This window comes from Amphiura filiformis, chromosome 20, assembly GCF_039555335.1.
Source record: "Amphiura filiformis chromosome 20, Afil_fr2py, whole genome shotgun sequence".
Lineage (NCBI taxonomy): Eukaryota > Metazoa > Echinodermata > Ophiuroidea > Amphilepidida > Amphiuridae > Amphiura > Amphiura filiformis.
The window spans coordinates 27106280-27131114 of NC_092647.1; the positions used below are offsets into that span (position 1 = coordinate 27106280).

A 24835-nucleotide genomic window follows, 5' to 3' on the forward strand; every position below is an offset into this window, starting at 1 on the left:
ACCCTAAACATGGGCCATAACACTAACCGTAATTCTAATCCTAACCCTAATCCTAACCCTAATCCTAATCCTAACCCTAACTTAACCCTAATCCCAACCTTAACCCTAACATACCCTTAACAGGCAAACCCTAATCCTATATCAATTCCTAACCTTAGTCCAAATCCTAATCATATAGCCTTGGAAGGGGGGGGGGTGCTCCTTTTGGAATGGATAATAAATTGGACATTCAAAATCATACTTGTTACACAAAGTGAATTTAATTTCAAGTTTAAAATTAATCTGGACTTAGTAAAGTCCAAAATGAAAATCATCTCTGTTGTAATATGTAATCTGACAAGCAAAATGGATAGCAATTATCCATGCTGGTCAGCACTGGGATGGATAAGAGCTATCCAAGCCTTGGGCCAAACACATGTAAACTGAGAGGCAAAATGGATAGCAATTATCCATGCTGGTCACTCAGCACTATGGATAAGAGCTATCCAATGTCCATTTCACTAGGGCTATCCATGCATGCATTGGTCAAACATGGATAACTGCTATCCAAGCCTTGAGCCATACACCTTACTGAACATTAAATTCTTTCAAATTGGACTTTATTTTGTCCACTATATATTTCAAACTTCAAATAATTTTACTTTGTGTAGCAAATATGATTTTGAATTTCCAATTCATTATCCAAATAAATACAATGTTTTAGGACAGACTTGTTGCAGTCTAAAAAGTTTTTTTTATTGAATTATCAGTATTGTAACATGGTAGACTTGGAACAAATCTTAATTTATTTTTATTCTAAGAAAAAACATAGATTCTAAAAGTAAGCATTAAAATGAGCAGAAATTTGCATAAATTTGGATTGGTAATGATTAGTAATATTAAATCCTACAAGTGTATCACAGATGGCAGATATCAAAAATTGTTTAAATGATTTTAATTAGCATTTTTATAGAGAAAAACTGGCATCATTTTCAGTGATGTGCGCCCTTATGTTAAGTTCCTCATACGATATCTGGCGATTTGCACGATGGTCGAATTCAGCACCTTTGAAGAGCTAGCGTTTGAACTTGAAAATCAGTGTACTGTGAAAGCCGAATAGATTTCATGATGGAATTTGAATGTCTGTGATACTAGTGATGTGAGTAATTATGATTGTGTGTTTGTGGGGGGGGTATAGACCTGTATGTTAAGCTTATAGATTTCATGCACGTGAAAATGCAATGCTGTTGATAATGCACTTGTCACTAGAAACCCTGACCCTGTGATACTAGTGATGTGAGTAATTATGATTGTGTGTGTGTGCTGAGGGGGGGGTACATAGGCCTGTATATTCAGTATTTAAGCTTATAGATTTCATGCACGTGAAAATGCAAGGCTGTTGATAATGCACTTGTCAATTGAAAGCCTGACCCTGTGATACTAGTGATGTGAGTAATTATGATTGTGGGGGGGGTGCATAGGCCCGTATGTTCAGTAGTTAAGCTTATAGATTTCATGCACGTGAAAATGAAGACTGTTGATAATGCACTTGTCAATTGAAACCCTGAGTCCCTGACCCACTCCAACCCCTGGCTGCAGTGCAGAGTACCCGGAAAAAATAGCCGGGCAGTTTATTATAACAGACGGGCATTGACACAAAATTTGTCCCTGTAGGGCCGGCCATGTGTTGTTTCCCGTCGGTCCGGGACTTGGCCGGGAGTTTTAACATTTTTGAAATTTAGCCCTGGTATAAGTCCCAGCCACCCATCCCCGTGGTACCCTGGCCATAAGGGGGGGGGCTGAAATTCACAGCTGCATATAGCCATATCTTTGATAACATGGACAAGTATAGTGATGATGTACATTATACAAATGATGAGATATCCTCTAAATAGGCACAATTTCACGGCTTTACCAGACGCGTAATGTTGCGAGTAAATTAAACGCCATTTTGTGTGTAGGAAGTTGCAATTAAAAAACTGCGATAATTTCAAATGACTGCAATTTGCAATGAAAAGCAAACCACCAAAAATTTCTCATTTGTAGATGTACACACATTGGTATGCATATAGCCTCTGGCATTGGCCAATTTGTCCTTGTACTATAAAAAGACCATGCACATTCTTCATATGAATCACAGGCCTATATTCACATAGCCATACATGTACCTGTACAGATGTACACACACCCACACAAACAACTGTATTTTATCCAAGGTAATTGCAGACCCCTCCTACATACGGTACCCTATAACCCTAAACCCTAAACATGGGCCATAACACTAACCGTAATTCTAATCCTAACCCTAATCCTAACCCTAATCCTAATCCTAACCCTAACTTAACCCTAATCCCAACCTTAACCCTAACATACCCTTAACAGGCAAACCCTAATCCTATATCAATTCCTAACCTTAGTCCAAATCCTAATCATATAGCCTTGGAAGGGGGTGCTCCTTTTGGAATGGATAATAAATTGGACATTCAAAATCATACTTGTTACACAAAGTGAATTTAATTTCAAGTTTAAAATTAATCTGGACTTAGTAAAGTCCAAAATGAAAATCATCTCTGTTGTAATATGTAATCTGACAAGCAAAATGGATAGCAATTATCCATGCTGGTCAGCACTGGGATGGATAAGAGCTATCCAAGCCTTGGGCCAAACACATGTAAACTGAGAGGCAAAATGGATAGCAATTATCCATGCTGGTCACTCAGCACTATGGATAAGAGCTATCCAATGTCCATTTCACTAGGGCTATCCATGCATGCATTGGTCAAACATGGATAACTGCTATCCAAGCCTTGAGCCATACACCTTACTGAACATTAAATTCTTTCAAATTGGACTTTATTTTGTCCACTATATATTTCAAACTTCAAATAATTTTACTTTGTGTAGCAAATATGATTTTGAATTTCCAATTCATTATCCAAATAAATACAATGTTTTAGGACAGACTTGTTGCAGTCTAAAAAGTTTTTTTATTGAATTATCAGTATTGTAACATGGTAGACTTGGAACAAATCTTAATTTATTTTTATTCTAAGAAACAAACATAGATTCTAAAAGTAAGCATTAAAATGAGCAGAAATTTGCATAAATTTGGATTGGTAATGATTAGTAATATTAAATCCTACAAGTGTATCACAGATGGCAGATATCAAAAATTGTTTAAATGATTTTAATTAGCATTTTTATAGAGAAAAACTGGCATCATTTTCAGTGATGTGCGCCCTTATGTTAAGTTCCTCATACGATATCTGGCGATTTGCACGATGGTCGAATTCAGCACCTTTGAAGAGCTAGCGTTTGAACTTGAAAATCAGTGTACTGTGAAAGCCGAATAGATTTCATGATGGAATTTGAATGTCTGTGATACTAGTGATGTGAGTAATTATGATTGTGTGTTTGTGGGGGGGGGTATAGACCTGTATGTTAAGCTTATAGATTTCATGCACGTGAAAATGCAATGCTGTTGATAATGCACTTGTCACTAGAAACCCTGACCCTGTGATACTAGTGATGTGAGTAATTATGATTGTGTGTGTGTGCTGAGGGGGGTACATAGGCCTGTATATTCAGTATTTAAGCTTATAGATTTCATGCACGTGAAAATGCAAGGCTGTTGATAATGCACTTGTCAATTGAAAGCCTGACCCTGTGATACTAGTGATGTGAGTAATTATGATTGTGGGGGGTGCATAGGCCCGTATGTTCAGTAGTTAAGCTTATAGATTTCATGCACGTGAAAATGAAGACTGTTGATAATGCACTTGTCAATTGAAACCCTGAGTCCCTGACCCACTCCAACCCCTGGCTGCAGTGCAGAGTACCCGGAAAAAATAGCCGGGCAGTTTATTATAACAGACGGGCATTGACACAAAATTTGTCCCTGTAGGGCCGGCCATGTGTTGTTTCCCGTCGGTCCGGGACTTGGCCGGGAGTTTTAACATTTTTGAAATTTAGCCCTGGTATAAGTCCCAGCCACCCATCCCCGTGGTACCCTGGCCATAAGGGGGGCTGAAATTCACAGCTGCATATAGCCATATCTTTGATAACATGGACAAGTATAGTGATGATGTACATTATACAAATGATGAGATATCCTCTAAATAGGCACAATTTCACGGCTTTACCAGACGCGTAATGTTGCGAGTAAATTAAACGCCATTTTGTGTGTAGGAAGTTGCAATTAAAAAACTGCGATAATTTCAAATGACTGCAATTTGCAATGAAAAGCAAACCAGGGTTGGTACAATTTGTGACCCTACTTCTCATACCCGACTTTCCATACCCCACTTTTTATTGTTATGATTAATCATTTTAGATATTTCAATGAATACTAAAAAAAGTGTAAATGAAGTCTACCGAATTGAAAAGGCTAAATTAGTGTAATTGGTGAAAAATTATGATTTAGAATTTTATTATTTATAAACATCGCCCTTCCTCGTGCGCAGCCATAATCTCCAAACCAGTCGTTCATAAGTTACCTTTTCATGAGGAAGTATAAATCTGTCTGTCACATTCAGATCTATGCATGGTGACATTATAAACGTCAATATTGTCATTGCATGTTATTCAGCCCTTTCACTGCTACCAACATTTGAGATTAATTGAGTATTGACTTCAATGTACCGCTCAGTTGCTCCAAGCAAGTTCAATCAAGTTAGCATATATATCAAGGCATAGTTATTGACTTTGTTCTCCTGGTAATTGGTCAATGCATTTTGATATAAGCAAACACTTATTGATTGGCTTGAGCAAACTTTATAACCACAGGTTTAGGGAGTGTTCAGAACATTGGGGGGGCTGAGCACTTGGAAATTGGAGTCAAAAAGTTTTATAGGGTGACTTGTATGAAGTTTAATTTCATTGTATGCATTCTAATTTTTTCATGTTTCATTCTTAGAACCAATAATTAAATAAAAGTAACACAAGAAAGGGAAATTGAGAGAAACATCTTGGCACATACTCAATATTTTTAGTCTAAAGATTTGTTTATTAGGGGCGTAATTTTTCTTGGTCAGTGGAAAAATATATTAAAATTTCGAGGGAAAGACGAAAAAAATGTCGGTTGCATCATTTTGACCCGGTATTATCAGTGGAATATATACATAATATATTCTCTTTTCTTATAGAAACTTGATAAATGTAAAGTCTTCGAGCTTCCAAAAAGACTTTATAGGCCTATTGGCAAATGTGCGTGAGTAGCGCGCAAAAATGTTGTATGTTCTTGTTCTTTTGGTATTTTCTTGTTAAAACTTTTTTGACCCCTGCCCCCTATCAGGAGCAAAAACTTTTTGACTCCCTTTTAAAGACATAAAACTTTTTGACTCCCCTTTTTAGAGACGAAAACTTTTTGACCCCTCCATTTTGCCCCCCCAAGTATTTCTGAACAATCCCTTAGTCCAGGCGATAAGATTTGCACAGGGCTCAAAACTCATCAATACTTATCACAATTTTGTATCTAAATATGGCTGAACGAGGCTTTGAAATTTGAGATGAGAAAATGCTTGAAAACGCTGTTCTTTATCAATAATATTAAGGAAATGTGTATGGTATTTGCTTAATATTTGATTACCAACGGAATAAACTGCGAATATCTAACAAAACTTTAAAAATAAGTCGGGTCAGGTGGGGTATGAAAAGTCGGGTATGAAAAGTAGTGTCACAAATTGTACCAACCCAGCAAACCACCAAAAATTTCTCATTTGTAGATGTACACACATTGGTATGCATATAGCCTCTGGCATTGGCCAATTTGTCCTTGTACTATAAAAAAGACCATGCACATTCTTCATATGAATCACAGGCCTATATTCACATAGCCATACATGTACCTGTACAGATGTACACACACCCACACAAACAACTGTATTTTATCCAAGGTAATTGCAGACCCCTCCTACATACGGTACCCTATAACCCTAAACCCTAAACATGGGCCATAACACTAACCGTAATTCTAATCCTAACCCTAATCCTAACCCTAATCCTAATCCTAACCCTAACTTAACCCTAATCCCAACCTTAACCCTAACATACCCTTAACAGGCAAACCCTAATCCTATATCAATTCCTAACCTTAGTCCAAATCCTAATCATATAGCCTTGGAAGGGGGTGCTCCTTTTGGAATGGATAATAAATTGGACATTCAAAATCATACTTGTTACACAAAGTGAATTTAATTTCAAGTTTAAAATTAATCTGGACTTAGTAAAGTCCAAAATGAAAATCATCTCTGTTGTAATATGTAATCTGACAAGCAAAATGGATAGCAATTATCCATGCTGGTCAGCACTGGGATGGATAAGAGCTATCCAAGCCTTGGGCCAAACACATGTAAACTGAGAGGCAAAATGGATAGCAATTATCCATGCTGGTCACTCAGCACTATGGATAAGAGCTATCCAATGTCCATTTCACTAGGGCTATCCATGCATGCATTGGTCAAACATGGATAACTGCTATCCAAGCCTTGAGCCATACACCTTACTGAACATTAAATTCTTTCAAATTGGACTTTATTTTGTCCACTATATATTTCAAACTTCAAATAATTTTACTTTGTGTAGCAAATATGATTTTGAATTTCCAATTCATTATCCAAATAAATACAATGTTTTAGGACAGACTTGTTGCAGTCTAAAAAGTTTTTTTTATTGAATTATCAGTATTGTAACATGGTAGACTTGGAACAAATCTTAATTTATTTTTATTCTAAGAAAAAACATAGATTCTAAAAGTAAGCATTAAAATGAGCAGAAATTTGCATAAATTTGGATTGGTAATGATTAGTAATATTAAATCCTACAAGTGTATCACAGATGGCAGATATCAAAAATTGTTTAAATGATTTTAATTAGCATTTTTATAGAGAAAACTGGCATCATTTTCAGTGATGTGCGCCCTTATGTTAAGTTCCTCATACGATATCTGGCGATTTGCACGATGGTCGAATTCAGCACCTTTGAAGAGCTAGCGTTTGAACTTGAAAATCAGTGTACTGTGAAAGCCGAATAGATTTCATGATGGAATTTGAATGTCTGTGATACTAGTGATGTGAGTAATTATGATTGTGTGTTTGTGGGGGGGGGTATAGACCTGTATGTTAAGCTTATAGATTTCATGCACGTGAAAATGCAATGCTGTTGATAATGCACTTGTCACTAGAAACCCTGACCCTGTGATACTAGTGATGTGAGTAATTATGATTGTGTGTGTGTGCTGAGGGGGGTACATAGGCCTGTATATTCAGTATTTAAGCTTATAGATTTCATGCACGTGAAAATGCAAGGCTGTTGATAATGCACTTGTCAATTGAAAGCCTGACCCTGTGATACTAGTGATGTGAGTAATTATGATTGTGGGGGGTGCATAGGCCCGTATGTTCAGTAGTTAAGCTTATAGATTTCATGCACGTGAAAATGAAGACTGTTGATAATGCACTTGTCAATTGAAACCCTGAGTCCCTGACCCACTCCAACCCCTGGCTGCAGTGCAGAGTACCCGGAAAAAATAGCCGGGCAGTTTATTATAACAGACGGGCATTGACACAAAATTTGTCCCTGTAGGGCCGGCCATGTGTTGTTTCCCGTCGGTCCGGGACTTGGCCGGGAGTTTTAACATTTTTGAAATTTAGCCCTGGTATAAGTCCCAGCCACCCATCCCCGTGGTACCCTGGCCATAAGGGGGGGGGGCTGGAAATTCACAGCTGCATATAGCCATATCTTTGATAACATGGACAAGTATAGTGATGATGTACATTATACAAATGATGAGATATCCTCTAAATAGGCACAATTTCACGGCTTTACCAGACGCGTAATGTTGCGAGTAAATTAAACGCCATTTTGTGTGTAGGAAGTTGCAATTAAAAAAACTGCGATAATTTCAAATGACTGCAATTTGCAATGAAAAGCAAACCACCAAAAATTTCTCATTTGTAGATGTACACACATTGGTATGCATATAGCCTCTGGCATTGGCCAATTTGTCCTTGTACTATAAAAAGACCATGCACATTCTTCATATGAATCACAGGCCTATATTCACATAGCCATACATGTACCTGTACAGATGTACACACACCCACACAAACAACTGTATTTTATCCAAGGTAATTGCAGACCCCTCCTACATACGGTACCCTATAACCCTAAACCCTAAACATGGGCCATAACACTAACCGTAATTCTAATCCTAACCCTAATCCTAACCCTAATCCTAATCCTAACCCTAACTTAACCCTAATCCCAACCTTAACCCTAACATACCCTTAACAGGCAAACCCTAATCCTATATCAATTCCTAACCTTAGTCCAAATCCTAATCATATAGCCTTGGAAGGGGGGGGGTGATCCTTTTGGAATGGATAATAAATTGGACATTCAAAATCATACTTGTTACACAAAGTGAATTTAATTTCAAGTTTAAAATTAATCTGGACTTAGTAAAGTCCAAAATGAAAATCATCTCTGTTTCATATACAACTGCTAAAAGAGAAAGAACACAAACCCTTGTTTAAGTGGTAGGTAACAACTCTCTAGTCCGAAGGTTCCCTAGTCCGAAGGGTCCTTAGTCCGGAAGTTCGCTAGCCCGAACACATAATTTACCATTCGCTAGTCCGAATTCTGAAAAAGGCTCGCTACTCCGAATATCGGTTTCTCTAGTCCGATAGTTCGCTGGTCCGAATGATAAATAAGGTTCTCTAGTCCGAATATATAATAAGGCTCTCTAACCCTAACCCTAAATTAATGATGATATGTACATAAACGTGTACATTTTCAAAAAGGAAATGATGCAAGAAAACCCAGGTACCTAGTTGTTTGTAAGAAAAACGCCAAATATGCCATGTTAATTTCTTCGTGCACCATAACAACTATCCTCAAATTCCCAAATTAATGAAAACTGCATAATATTTATGTTCTAAAGACACAAAAATAGAAACTGTTTTGCCAATTAATTTTAAGAATTCCAAAATTCGGTCAAATTTTAAAGTAACATTTTGAATACGATGGCGTTTCCGAAAACAATGTTTTACCTTGTTTTCCCTCAGTGTGGTCAGAAGTCCCGTCAGATGGGCTGTCCGCTTCTGTCTGTAATAGACCAAACATAACTTGTTCAATATAGGATCTACTGATGGAATATCTTGGACATAACGTAATAATCATTGCTTTAATTTGCAGCAATAATACCACTGTGATATTTATATATTCTACGCTAATTTAGTACTGTTGTCTTGAGTTTTGCATTTTTATTGCCATTTGTTTATTTTAACCCTTTGCCGCCTTTTGTTTGGTTTCAGCTTACTTTGTTTTCACTGGCAACTTTTTCGAAGTCTTCTTTCAGTGCCTTAGCCAGATGAAGCTGTTTTGTTTCATCCCGCAGTGCATCAATGAAGATACTGGGCCAGGTTTCCTTTTCGCAGTGAAGCAACAATTGTAACAGTCTTTTGACTTTCTGTGTTCTTTGGTCGCTGGATTCTTCAATCGCTGTGCACATAGCAGGTTCTAGGCATTGCAGATGCAACGCCAGCATTCTAGGATCCATGTAGGCTTTCAACGCCTCCCATTGGCGCTTCAGAACCACCCTCCATCTCACAATGGCTTCAGACACGCCTATTAAAATGATGAATTTAGTTCAGTGTAAGTCTGAAATCACCATTCAATATGCAGATTATTTGGACAATATTTATTTATTTATTTATTTATTTATTTATTTATTTATTTATTTATTTATTTATTTATTTATTTATTTATTTATTTATTTATTTATTTATTTATTTATTTATTTATTTATTTATTTATTTATTTATTTATTTATTTATTTATTTATGCTAAAAAGCCTAAACAAACTAAAAAGTGAAAACACTACAATAAAAAATAAAAATAAAAATAAAAAAAATAAAAAAAAGGTGCCAAGGCAATATGAGAATTTGATGTAAGCCCGACACATAATAACAAAAGAAAGAAAGACATCAGGGAAAGAGCAGCACCTGACATGGATTAAACAAGCATGATTATTGACATTGCTCATGGCCAATATGAACTGATATCCCTCCAGAGTCGTATAAAAATTCTCACATTAATATGAATGATTCATGTAACCACTTACCAGGTTCAAATGTCTCATTGCCGGAACCACCGTTTGAATGCTGCAAATATAACAATTTAGATGATCAGTGACGATGGTAAACGGGTTAAATTCGCAGTGACTTATCAGTAGATCACGGCCGATTTCTTTATTACGGTATATAGTATAATGTAATTAGGCATACACATATCATCAATGTAATGCATATTATGCATTCTCCTGGTCAGTATTATGGCGAGTATACAGTAATAACGTCTATTTTGCAACCGCACTCTATTATATCATGTATAAGATTTACACGTATAGTAAATGAAATAAGGTAATTATCAATGACTTTTTCTATACCACAGAGAATACATTACGTGTATTCATACCTTTGTTTGACATTTGTCTATCAGCTCCTCTACGGCTATCAATGCGTCCACATTGGTTACAAGACTTAGCCGACTCAGCAATTTGTGCAGCATGACGATCGTCATCTTCCTTTTGTTCTTTTTGCACCAGATCTTGATTATTTTGTTGGTTGGCTGTTCCTTTAGATCAACTTCGTCCGGTTCGATCTTCAGTGCCTTACCGACTGCCCTGTAGTCTTCTTCCCATTCTTCGTTGATTCTGTCTAGTCGTCTGAAACATCTTGTGACTACATCCATTGGAAGCCACTCATATCCACATTCTGCTCCAAATTCTTGTAAGAACATCTCATCGTATCCTGGAAACAATATCTTGGTCACCTCTTCTTGCTTTCCATATTGCTTCAAGAGGCTATTCTCCCTTTCTGCTTGTACAAGATTGTCCCTAGTATAGGTCAAGACATCGTCAAGATTCCTGCTTGTCTTCAGCGAGTCTTGGCTGATGAAGTTTACTCTAAAGCTAGTACCTGGTGATTTCTCAGTGATTTCTGATTGGATTCGATCAACAGCTTTCTCAAGACTGGTGCTACATGCCTCGATGTCATCTTTGTCAGAACACATGGCAGCGATGTTGATGGCGCGTTTAGTCTTCGTCATTTGGACCAGGACTTTTACAGCACCATCTTCATAGATCACAGCCGAACGAGAAACTCTCGGGTATTTGTTCTCGTCGAGAAGTTTTTTCTGCACAGAGGGATACACATTGGGGTTAAAAATGTCGATATCAGCTACGCATTCTATGCTTTTTCCTCTCACATAAGTATTTTCTGCTTCCCAAACAATCTCTGGTGTGTCCTTTGGAAGTTTTCCTGGCCATAGGTACATGTTGTCCTTCGTCTTGTGAACCAGGTCCATATGACCCAAAAGGCCAAGAAGTTGCAAGGTATCTATTTCATCAGTGAAGTAAGCGGAGAGCTCTTCCAGTGAGTATTGTGTCTTGTTTGGAAGAACTGGGAACTGTGTTTCAAATTCCTGTCCTGCAAAGGCAGCTCCGATGACATTTGTTGTAAACCAATGAGTATCAAGGATAACCTGATCCTCATTCTCTACAAATTCAGCCCAATAAACCTGTAAATACAAAACAATACTATACAGTAAGCCAAATAATTAAGGTACCAGTTACGTTCACCTGTACGTATATCCTCAACAAAGGCAGATATGTCATAATTGAAACCAACAGCCAATAGCTGCATCTTTTAGCTCGAATTTAAGTGTGAATATAGATAAGGACCACACAGTCGACGAAAGAAGGGGGTCAGCAAAATTCACTCATATTCTCCCAGTGCAGTAAAAAAATCTTAAGAAAAAAGCTAAATTAAAAAATATGCATATTTCACCAATTTTGTCCGGCTTACAAATACATGTTTCTTAACATATGGGTCTGCCATTCCTTTCTTCTTCCAGATTTCGTACTAACATTGTAAAATAAGATTGTCAATAGAGTTATCTTGATAATACCTGAAATATGAAATATCAGTGTTTCTAATTTTTGGACAAAAGTGTGGTGTCTTTTCCCTAAAACGTGATTTTTTGGCCCAAAAGGGATAAATTTGGATGATCATTTTTTTGGTTGGACAGCGACTTCAAAGAAACCTTTTATTATGGGTACAATCGACACACTTTGGCCCCACATAAGCAAAAATAAAAACATTGTGTTCTGGCTTGCTGATGCTAGAAACACTACAGCAATGTTTGCATTGTTTACAAACTCAATGTTCCCTTTAGTGTGTATGTAGACAAGGACTATTATGGTCGACGGAAGAAGGGGGTCAGCAAAATTCACTCATATTAAGTCTATCACATTCCTATGATGAACTTATTCTCCCAATGCAGTAAAACAATCACAGTGTTTCTAGTTTAAGAAAAAAGCTTAATTAAAAAAAATTCATAGTTTACCAATTTTGTCCGGCTTACTAATACACGTTTCTTAACATAAATTATGGGTCTCACATTCCTTTCTTCTTTCAAATTTCGTACTATGAGATTGTCAATAGAGTTATCTTGATAATATCTGTGAAATATCAGTATTTCAAATTTTGGAGAAAAAAAAACTGAGTTTCCCTAAAACGTGATTTTTGGCCCAAAAATGATAAATTTGGATGCTCATTTTTTTGGTTGGACATCAACTTCAAAGGAACCTTTTATTATAGGTACAATAAACACAATTTGCACCCACATAAGCAAAAATAGAAACACTGTGTTCTGGCTTGCTGATGCTAAAAACACTACAACCACTTGAATGTTAGCATTGTTTATAAGCTCAATATTCCCTTTTAATGGGCATTAAAGGCTCCTCATGGGAATAGATTTTTTTTCAAGAACTTCAGTAAACATAAGCTTAGGAATAGATATGGAGTTGGAGAATTGCTCCGCCCCTATTTTAGTCAGGCTTCGGTTTTTGCCGGCAAAACCTGTTTTTGTCAGTTATTTAAACCAGCAAAAATGGCAAACTTAAATAAAGTCCGTCAAATATTAAAAAGTAACACAGAAAGCTCATAAACAGTAACACACAACTTAAACTAATGAATCATCAAACATATTGCTCGCCAAGTCCTTTAAAAGCAAAACATTTCGAATTTGATATAACACTTTCAGGTAAGTGCCGGCACTACGAGAACAATGAAAAGCCATGCCTTTAATCTATAATGACAAAATCTGGCCTTATTACATTCAGGAAATAATTTTTGTTACTTAAGACTGGGGGTCTCTATCAATTCAGCAATGTGCGGACAAAGCCAAAAATAAAGGTTCATGGAATTTGCCTAAATCTTGTGATAGGAAAGGTATTTGGGTCTAATGATTTTGTAACTTGATCAACAATTCGAAAATCCCGTGTTGCCATGGTAACGGTTCTTTGAAGATTGCCACAGGGAAAGTACATTTTTTTCAATTTTACAGTTCGAAAAAGACACATTTTTCTAGCTAGCACTAATGAAATTGCTAGAAGTATGGAACAATTTAAATTGCTGCTGATAAATACCTATGTATTAGACGTTACAAAAATAGTATTGCCAGTTTTCTCACCCACCTAGAATATTGTGTAATATGCAATGCAAAATCCTCTTTTTGCAATTTTTTCATTAGTAAAAGTGGTATAACTTTGAAACTCTCAAGAAGAAGTTTGCTGATTAAAGTCAGGGGTTGGATGAGAATGACTATGAATGGGGATGATCAACCAACCAATAAAAAGATTGGGGTCTTTACCCCATAACGAAGTTTTACTTTGAAGAAAGTTCGCTATTTTCGATAAAAATGAGCTAATTACATAGCACTTTCACAGTATAAAAAATCCTTTATTGGCTTGTGATTTGCAAATAACATACCAAGAATAGTTCATTGACCCATCATAACCATTGGTTATCATTTATTTAAGTAATTTTCACTTAGTAAACTGCCAATGACCCCTCCCCCAGTCATATGGTTTAATGCATGAAAAATGTGCAAAGTTGGGCCGCAAAATGGTTACCATGGGCATTAATTTCTTGGTGGTGGTTATCTGTCTTTTACAATCTCTACTCTTCCTAAACAATGGATAAATCGATTATAACTATTGAAACCAAATAAAACACATTATATTTCAGTTGGTCACTACTCTGGAGTAGGCTAGGGGTTTCCATGTATAATAATCATTTCTATTTCTTATTTTGGCCTATATTCACTACTGGACTCATTGATTGACTTTATCTGAAATACCTCACCAATAATCGAAATATGATAAACTGGTTAATTATGTTAGCCAAATCCAATAAATATTACTCACGGAACTGAGCTTTCGCCATCTTGGCTGATGGCTTGATCACAGATGAACTGGTCCACTGCTTTTCCCGCGAAACTTGGTTGCTATAGACGCATCCTCGTTACCCGGAAGTGATGTTGATTTAAGCAGTGGGTCATATACATGATCTAGAAAGGGAGGCCATCCAAATCAGAAAAAAGGGGAAGAACTCACTCAACCGCGACGAGGGTGCGTACTTTCTAGATCATGTATATGACCCACTGCTTAAATCAACATCACTTCCGGGTAACGAGGATGCGTCTATAGCAACCAAGTTTCGCGGGAAAAGCAGTGGACCAGTTCATCTGTGATCAAGCCATCAGCCAAGATGGCGAAAGCTCAGTTCCATGAGTAATATTTATTGGATTTGGCTAACATAATTAACCAGTTTATGATCTCAACAATCCTACCAAATGAATCTCTTTGCTGAATCGAAATATGGTTTAAACATAATGAGAATGTGATAATTTCGTGGATTTATAATATTAAAGTCCTTTTTACCAGTTGTTTCTACCTTATCTGGGGTTTATAGCAACAACAGCAACTGACATACCAAGTAACATTTTTATTTGTTTTATACAATGTTATCTATAAATTTATTTCTAATATTTAGACTGCATGATACTGAAAACAAATCTCAAATGTAAGAAAGATCAAACATTGTACAAAACAATAGAAAAATGTTTATAAAAACATGGAGGACTGTACAATGCTCTTGAATTATTGTTTTTAAAATGCGATGTCACATTTTTTTTTTGGGAAAGTTAAATGTGGACATGGTGAAGCCATTGTCAACCCATCATAAAGTGATGCTCAAGTCTTTACTTTGTATAGATTGTTAGAATTATAAACGGAGTCGCTCATGTATAGGATTTTCTAATGAGATCATGAACAGTGGCTGACAGATGTCTGTGAGAGTTTTGATGCTGACACTGCGAAGTTTGTCATCTTGTACTCCAAATAATCTATTTGTCCCCAAAGTAATAGGAGTAATGGGATGATAAAGTTATGGTTTCTGCACCGCTTGCTTTAGGCACTCTTTATATACCATTGTATCTGCAGGATCTGTAAGTTCATCATTGATCTCTAGGAAAAAAATACTTGTGTGTTGTGAGGTCAGATACTCGTCTCAGATGTAGGCCTACTAAACATGCTAAATGCCCTCTTGTTGCTATTTTACATCCACCAAAAAACGCATTTGCTTAGCAACAGCAGAAGGGTCTCTCTATTCCCAGCCCGGAATAGCGTCAATGCTTCAATGCTTTATGTAAGTCGATGTTCAATGAACATCGCCGAAAAACACCTTTTTACTCGGATCGACTTGGAACTCTCGGAGAATTTTACTGGGGTACATACTACTATTGTGCTAATATATCAGTAAGATCGGAGTATGTTTCGCCCAGGCAGTAGATTTTCACAAAATCCCTACTTATTTGCCATTTCTTACTGTATAACTCTATATAGAGAAATCAGTAGAAACAACCTGGGAAAAGTAGGCATTGATACATCATAGCCAATATTAAACAATTTGGGTAGTTTGTTTAGACCCTCCAGGACATCACCAAATAGCAAACAGTCTCCAATTGTTTACCATTAATTTTTGCTAGAGACCTGTATTTAGTTAAATATTGATGATATTTGAGTTGCTAAACTAAGGGGTAGTGGTAGCATTATGGAGCATTTCCCCAGTTCTACTGAGTCAAATTTCACAATCTTGGTCTTGTTGGGTAGATATGAACTGCAAAAGTACAAACAATACATGAGATATGATTTTAGAGCAGCTCTGACATGACCAGGGGTTAAAGGGTCATGTGACGCCTTATTTGTAGTAATTTTCAAGGCTGTGTGACCTTTTGACCTCTGGTCAAAACATGGATAACCGAAAATCATATAGCATTTATTTTTGGCAATGCTGCAGTTCATATCTGTGCAACAATACTTCTTTTGGGAAATTTGACTGAGTAGAATTGGTGGAATTCTCCATAATGCTACCCCTACCCCTTAACATAGCAACTCAAATATCATTAATATTTGACTTACATGCGTGTCTTTAGCAAAAATAATGGTAACCAATTGGAGACGGCTTGCTATCTGGTAATGTTCTAGAGGGTCCAAACAAACTACCCAAAGTGTTTAATATTGGTTAGGATGGCATCTGAATGCCTACTTTTCCCAGATTGTTTCTATTGATTTCTCTATATAGAGTTACACAGTATGAAATAGCAAAAAGTAGGGATTTTGTGAAAATCTACTGCCTGGGCGAAACATGCTCCGATATTACTGATATTTCAGCACAATACTAGTATGTACCCCAGTAAAATTCTCCGAGAGTTCCAAGTCGATCCGAGAAAAAAAGTGTTTTTTGGCCCACCGTAATGTTCATGTTTCCTTGGGTAACTGAATAGCGTTTGCAATAGACCTCTTGAATCCACCGTATAAGATGCATCTACTGAAGATAAAGCTTCACATACTTCCTATTGCTGATTGGTGTTCTCGTAGAATTGGTAAACACTGCTGATTGTACCGGGTTAGTACTGGTAGCTGCCTGATGTTAAAAGCAGCACATAGTTCATGATGTTGATGATTTTCAAGTGTTTCTTGGTTAACATTGTCTGATGTTGAATTCCCTGAAGATCCATCTGCTGGAGATGAAACTTTACATGCTTGAGGGCTAAGCCAGCGTGCCAAAAATAATTGCTTGCCTCTTTCGGCCTGCCAACAAATCTTTGCCCCCCGCACATGACATATGTTTGAGCTCCCAATTTGCAAACCTTATAATAATGGTCTTGATGTACATGTATAATGGAAGCGTAGTGAGCAAAGAATGTTGCATATTTGAATATTTCTGCACTGTTTTTCTAAGCCCTTATCAGAGCGTGTTTGTAGTATAGTCTGCCCCGTAAATGTGCTCCAATGTCCATTGCCACCACCACCTAGCTTGCAGTGGCAAACAAAAACCTGGCAAATCAGATGTGTCGTTTACAGGTATATTGACAGTACCCTATGACATGTATGAGGTCCTCTGCGACGGCTAGGAACCATGGTATAGGTTCATGTACTAGACCCCTCACCCCTTTGACCTGCCAAAATTGCTCCCGCCCCCCCCCTTTGATTGGTGTTCTCGTAGAGTTGGTGAACTCTGTTGTTTGTACCGGGTATCTAGCTGTCTTATACTAAAAGCAGTGGCAAACTTACAAAAACCTGATGGGCAAATCAGATATGTCGTTTACCGGTATATTGATACTACCCTATGAGCTCCTCTGCGACGGCTAGGAACCATGGTATAGGTTCGTGTACTAGCCCCCTCCCCCCTTTGACCTGCCAAAATTGCCCCCCCCTTTTGGGGGGTTGCCAAAAATTCTTGGACACCCCCCCCCCTCCCCCATATTTACTCTTCCTACAGGGCTTATCATTATTGCACAGCCCATGATTGGTGTTCTCGTTTTTTTTGTATCGGGTAGCTAGCTGTCTGATGCTAAAAGCAACCTGTCTTCCAAGCGCTGCGCTCTATCTGTATTTGAATAGCACTGCGATCTGTCTAATATGCTTAACATGCTTAAAAGGCCTGTATGTATAATATAGCTTGTTTGTACCATTTAAAAATGAGACTCAAATTTAAGAAGTCACTTAATCTTTTCATCAATAGAAATATATTCAATAATTATTTCATTACGGTTATTTAAACACAATCCTTTTAAGCGAAATTTGTCTTTTTTGCCATAAATTCCCCTTAAAAAATACACATTTGTTTTTCAAAAACCTGGTACTTTTAAATAGCCAGAACTTCTTTAGAAGTTGAGACCCCAATTTGTTGAAACTATATATCTGTCAGCAAGGGTTCACTCTAGCTATGCCACCATACATTTACAAAATATCAACCTCTTTCGTTACAGTTACACCCCTTCAATGTTGGGGTAAAATGACACTTACAATTTTTGCCCAAAAATGTGTTTTTTCTACTTAACATTAAAGGATCTTTTAAAAGAGTGACAAGCTCTTTCTTCATTTGCAAGGACTACCAAAGCATGACCCTATCTGAAGAAAAAAAAATAAAAAATATATCACATCTTATTTATTTGTGGCATTCGACCAAACTTTGCCCTTTTTCAAAAATGAAAATTGTAAATTTTGGGCATTTTCGACTAAAATTTGTTTTGTCCGTTACCATGCCAACAGGCCAAATGCAACTTTTTAAATGTCATTTTTAAAATGTCCCCCCTAAGCCCTTTCCATGCTAAAAGAATCAAGGATTTCTATTTTTTGACTTTGTCCACATATTTAAAATTTTGCTTGACGGTAACAGACCCCTAGTCTTAATAATTCGTTTTGAGATGAAAACAGTAAAGTATTTATCACTTTTTTTTGCCAAGCGGAAAAAACCGTGGATAAGACCATGTTTTTTTTTTTCACCTGCGGCAAAAACCTGCGAACCCTGATTTTGCTGAAGACAAAACACCTTCCCCCACCTGTTAAATGAAATTTGAAGGGATAATCCAGTTGCAAATCAATTAATGGTTTTCTTTCATTGTTTTCTTTAAAGATTATTACCTTGAAAAACATCCCAGGACCCTCCCCTACCATGACAGACAATTTCCCCACCCATTAGATACATACAGTCCATTGAAATTGTGAAAACACAAATCGTCACCTTAATTTTGGTTTGTCACACAAATCGTCACAATTATCACTAAACACAAGGTTGAAATGATGGCTACCAGAGTTTTTTTTTGTCTTTGCCCCTTCAGATGCGCCACTGAACATGTAAAATACCTAACACCCCCCCCAAATACAAAGACCATGTACATGTAGATTAAGAAGATATATAACTTGACAATGTATATCAAATCAGAAATGCAATCCTGACATTTTTGCAATCTTCACCGGAAAAGAGCATTTCGTATTAAAGGCCGCCTGGCGCCTCCACCCAGGCTAATTCATTTAATTGAATCCCTAAGATTCAAAATTCAGAATACCTAAACGTATTCAGGCTTGTCATATTTAGGCCATATACAGTACAATAATTACTAATTTTTAACAAAATAAAAAACAAATCAGAAACAACATGCAAATAAGCTGGCGCAAATATTAACCTAAAGGTGCATATAATGGGCTGACTCCACCCTGACATTGTTTTAGTTGAGCCGCTATAACGTTTGAAGTATTTGTGCTATATTAAAAGTTAAGGTTTCAATTTAAAGCACTTACTAATAGCATTAAGTTGATATATAATTTACCTATGTAGGTATAGTAATTAAACAATTCAACATTTTTGCAAAACATTATGTGCAAATGTCCGGGCCCAAATCACAACGCATGGCCACATACAAACACAAGTATGCACATCTAGATTCCAACTCAAGTTTTTTTCAAAGATGTAAATGTAATTAACTTCACTCGAGAATCATCATTTCCTCTCTTCATGGCCCTTATAGGGTCAGCTTATGTTGTACTAGTGTTAAAATATCCAAGCAATCTGAATTGGTTCATTCGGTATAATTTATTGTAGAAGTATTATTTCCATCTAGAAACACTGTAAACTTAAATATTAAAACACATTTTTTAAAAGATGTCATTTATTTCACCCGAGAATCATCATTTCCTCCTTTCATGGCTCTTGTAGGGTCAGCTTATGTTGTACTAACTAGTGTCAAAATAGCCAAGCAGCCTGAATTAGAAGTATTATTTCAATATAGAACACTGTAATTTTAAGCTATTTTAGATATTAAAACACATTGAGTAAATGTCTCTTGTAAAATAAACTTGACTTTTATTTGAATTATAATATTTGAATATTATTATTTAAATTTGAATGCAATCCACTATTCTGGTTTAAGCCATTTTGAATGTTATTATACCAGTAGGCCTAATTACTTCAAAGTGCTTTTAAACTAGAAACACTAATCAACAAACTTGTTAAAACTAGTTCAGGTTTGTTGTTGAATATTTTGAAATAGATCCAATCTTCATTCATGAAAGCTTTATAATATTTTGGACAAAAAAAACCCAAAACACAACGATTTTATTTTACAACCGTGTAGGGGGCTATGCCTGTTTGTTATAACCAAGATACAAGATAACACCAGCATGACTGTCCAGCAAAGAACAGCAGGCATTTGAAAGGTTTTTTGACCTTAAAATAAGGGAAAAACTAGGAAAATAACGTTCTTTCTATTAAAAACTAGAAACACTGCAAATCCCTTTTTTTCATGAAATATGACAGGAAATGTGTTAGCTATAGCTATATACTGACAAAAATGGATGTGAAAATATTAACTACATGTTAGCAGTGCCATATGTCTTTGTTCTTTATTTTAAGAGTGTGTTTCAGAGGTGTTCAATTCACGAAAAAAATGGGTTTTGTAAAAAATAATCTAGAAACACTTAGAATTTATAATGCTCACCATTGATGTTGGTATACCTAAAGGTATTCAGGGACTTCATATGAAAAAAAAATGCCGACCCCCTTCTTTAGAAATATTTTCAAATCGTATTATGGTTAACTATATTTACACTTAACAGTCCTGTACAATGATTTTATAAAGTCGATAATATATTATCGACTTACATCACATGGGCGCAGCCATTTGCAGTTGGCGCCAGGTTGTCTGGCATGTGGCTTGGAGCTCTGCGGGTGGTCTTCCTGTAGTTTTCAATGGCAAGATAGGAACTGTGGCCATTTTTCTGCTTAGAAAATTGTATTTTGTGCTACTTTAAAACAATATTACAGAACATTCTCTCGATAACTTTTTAAATCTCTCGACAAAGATTTTACAAATATTGTTTTGTGCATTATATGTGAAATTTAGAATCACCCAGTGCTCAGAATTTTTGCCGTAAGCGGTTTATCAAAAAGTCATGATTCATTTTCAAAATTCTCCTATTCATTTGTGTGTGCAGCTGAAAATCATCCAGCCATCTGACAATGGGTGGTCTGCTAATGGCTGCCTCCATGAGCTCTACTCGATAATATATTATCGACTATATAAAATCATTGTACAGGACTGCTTAAGACCGCATTCGTTGACATTGTTCAAGAAATAAAGACACCACTATCCAAAAACCCAAGGAAGATGCAAATTTAAAAGTTGCAGTTTGCCACATTGCATGCCCTATTGATTTGTACACAAAGCGTTCGCGAACAAGAGAACTAGCGCCGTGCTTTCATTGATTAGAACACAAAAGTGCAACTTTTTATTTCGTATTTTCATTAGGTTTTGGATCACCGTTTCTTTAATTCTCATTCAATTTCAAGAAATAAGGTCTTAAATCAGAGCTAAAGAGTACATGCATCGGCTGCTTTTTTAATTTTGACACATTTGTCTTTATTTAGGATATACAGGGGTGAACAGCACTGAACACAATTGCTACCTTAATTATTTTGCTTACTGAATATTATTATAGGTGTATTTTATTTCCCCAACAACGTTTGTTACAGCACTCTCTTATCATATTTAAAAAATCGATCCTAAATACGACCTTCTATCTCCTCGTCTTTATTTGTTATTCCCTTTTTTTTAACAATAAAACTAATATCTACATGACATACCTCTCCCATCAAGTGGAGATATTTTGTGGCTGATTGGAGTGTATCCTCATCCATTCCCTGATATTTCTTTTTGACTCTCTCGTGGTAATCCTGCCAACTGATTACATGCACACCATCATCACGCCAGGGTTTGATTATCCTTTGCATCTCTTCGCACAACTTTGGAAGTTTTTCCGTTCCCTGAAAGGATTAGTAAGTAGAGTTATGAAGGAATCGTATTTATACAAAAATAAGTCCACATTTCTAAATTAATGAAGAGTAAACGAATTAATTTGGTATTTCTGCCCAATCAACTAATTTGTTTGTTAGTCTGTTGGTGGCAATGGCTAATGACTATTTTAATGCGTTTTTGTATTAAACTTATTTCTCATTTCTACACATCAGGGTTTCTTACCACAATCTTCTGTCTTCGAGTTTTCATAACTCCTTTCAGAATCTCTATCCCATTACATTTTGCATCATGTCCATTTACAAGGATCAGCGATTCGTCTATCTCTAGAATTCCAGTATACGCATCTCGTGAGTCTTTTAGAAATTTGTTTGCCAAACGTTCTCCTTAAATAAGAACAGAATATCATTTCAGAATAAGCACGATATTTTGAGGAAGTACATATCGCTAAAAAAAGATACAAATAGGAAAATGGCATGCAACGCTCAGCTCAGTAGTAGTTGATAAGCGCCGCGCCGGGGAAATCGATGAGAAATATAAGCAATAATGTTCTCCCAAATTTCACATTCAGGACTACTACGGGAAAAAATCCAAATTCAGCATACACGGAACGAAATTTATGATAAATTAACCAAAATTATCCACAAAATATTGCAAAAACAAAGGACTCGTGCGTGTATTATAATGCACAAGAACAAAAACATTACTACGAACATAAATTATTTTTTATAATATAAATTTGCCATGAGCTAAAGTTATTTCCATCATCGTCAATGGGTGATGCACACACAATTTTACTCGTACAGTATCGAACTTGAATTCCGATTCAGTAGCGTGCAGTAATATTTATTATATCATGGGTGCATTTTACTAAACTTTCAACACTCCGTTATTCAATTATATCCGTTTGCAAGTTACGAACACCATTTTACTAGTCGTAACTTTACGAAGGGTCACAGTAGTCGTACTTTAAATAGTGTATAAATCTGAAGAGCTACGATGCCATGGACTTGTACTATTCCCAGGAGAATCGTCACCAAGAAGGCAGGTGACAAAGCCTGGTTTAAAAGCAAATGTTGGTTAGCTGTCAGAAAGAAAACCGAAAAAGAACAACACAGTAATGACGCTAAGAGACTGTTGCAGCAGCTTGTACCTGATGGCAAAACATCTGTTCCAGACGTCACACACCCTTGTTTCACAACCACTAAGATCAAATAAAAACTAAATAGACGCGAGCATTAGATTTATACCGCGCGTTTGCTCATGAAAAAGTGCAGAAGTTGAATAGTATTTCTTATTTTCTATTTTATTTTTCATTTTAACGAAAATCGTGTTGAAAATCTGCTATAATATTAATGTGCAGTTTCAATTTTGCTTTCGATCGAATCGGCAACTTCAAAAATGTATTACATAAAGCTTAAACGCAACATGAAAACTACAAAAACATGAAATTGCAGTAGTCATGGTAGTGTAGGGTGAAATGACATTTCGAATCTACTAGTATTCTGTAGGCCCTACTACATGTATAACCTACATGGGGGTGTGTTGTATGACAACACTAGATAATTGCATATGGGCTACAATATAATACCCCAAATTGGCATTGTCGAATTATAAACTATAAAATAAAAAAACGCATTCGGCATTTTTCAATACCCATGGGACATGAGACAAATCAATTTATTGTTTGGCCTAAGGTAGAGAACATTATTTTCAGAAGTATTTAGTTAAGTAGCATTTTGGGCGAATTTTGTGTCTTATGGGGTTCTTTTGCTATGATCCTTTAAATGCCTGAAATGGACTAAAATGGGCCTATAGCGCCATTTTCAGTCTATCTTCATAACCATAGACATTACATGTGAAATGGACCCCATTCAAGTTTGAAACAGAATTTTCACAAAATGCTAATTTCGCAAGTGAAGCGATCCATATTAGGGGGCTGTCATTTCACCCATAGTGGGTAGGAGAACATGAAAACTAATATGAGATACTGTATTAGGATCACATATTAAGTATCATGTGAGAGTATACTCTTGTACTCCAGAAGACAGGATCACATATTAAATGTGCGACACTATGGAATATAAAAACTAGTAATTTGATAAGTTAAAATAAGATTTTTAACGGAATAAATCTAAATAATATGATTATGCAGTTTATTCCGTTAAATATTTACCCCATAATTTCCCTCATTCTTCAGGCCCTGCCCTCTATCGGGTGCTAATTTAAAGTTTAAGCTTGATTGCTATTGTTTCTTTGTAAGCCTGCGGCGCAACCTTGAACAATATTGTCCTTGAGATAACGCCCGTAGCCACCCCCCAGCCAGCCCCATACCTCATTTCAATTTTTAACATACCCATATCCTGCTTTTTATATTCCATAGTGTCGCACATTTAATATGTGATCCTGTCTTCTGGAGTACAAGAGTATACTCTCACATGATACTTAATATGTGATCCTAATACAGTATCTCATATTAGTTTTCATGTTCTCCTACCCACTATGGGTGGTCATTTTCTTCAAAAGGGGGGTCATGAATATACTGGGGGGGTGTCATAGAATTTTGAGGCCAGGATTGAGGGGAGTTGTATTTTTTTAACAACCAAAATATGGGGGTATAGAATTATTAAGGGCTGGTGACTCAATTTTTTTTGTGCGCTGCGCGCCGATTCTTTAACTTAAAAAACCTAAATGAGCGCACAATATTTAGTTATACAATGCAAGGTTTTTGCACACTCTGCGCGCCTTCTTTACACTTACGATCAAAATTGTTATCGCGTTTCGCGCACTGTGCTTTAAGATTTTGGATGAATAATTTGTCTTGAGTGTGTATAGACGGAACGGGGGGGGGGGG

General features: G+C 36.4%; 1 protein-coding gene across 1 annotated transcript in view; it reads right to left on the reverse strand.

The window, feature by feature from the left end:
* Window positions 1–24835, reverse strand: part of LOC140142232 (uncharacterized) — a 76104-nt gene that overhangs the window by 32778 nt on the left and 18491 nt on the right. Inside the window, exons 2-7 of the mRNA XM_072164200.1 lie at window positions 22207–22367; window positions 21813–21992; window positions 10456–11559; window positions 10103–10142; window positions 9299–9606; window positions 9030–9084 (exon numbers count right to left, since the gene is read on the reverse strand). Coding sequence (XP_072020301.1) covers window positions 9030–9084; window positions 9299–9606; window positions 10103–10142; window positions 10456–11559; window positions 21813–21992; window positions 22207–22367 — 1848 coding nt within the window. The remainder of the gene's footprint in view (window positions 1–9029; window positions 9085–9298; window positions 9607–10102; window positions 10143–10455; window positions 11560–21812; window positions 21993–22206; window positions 22368–24835) is intronic.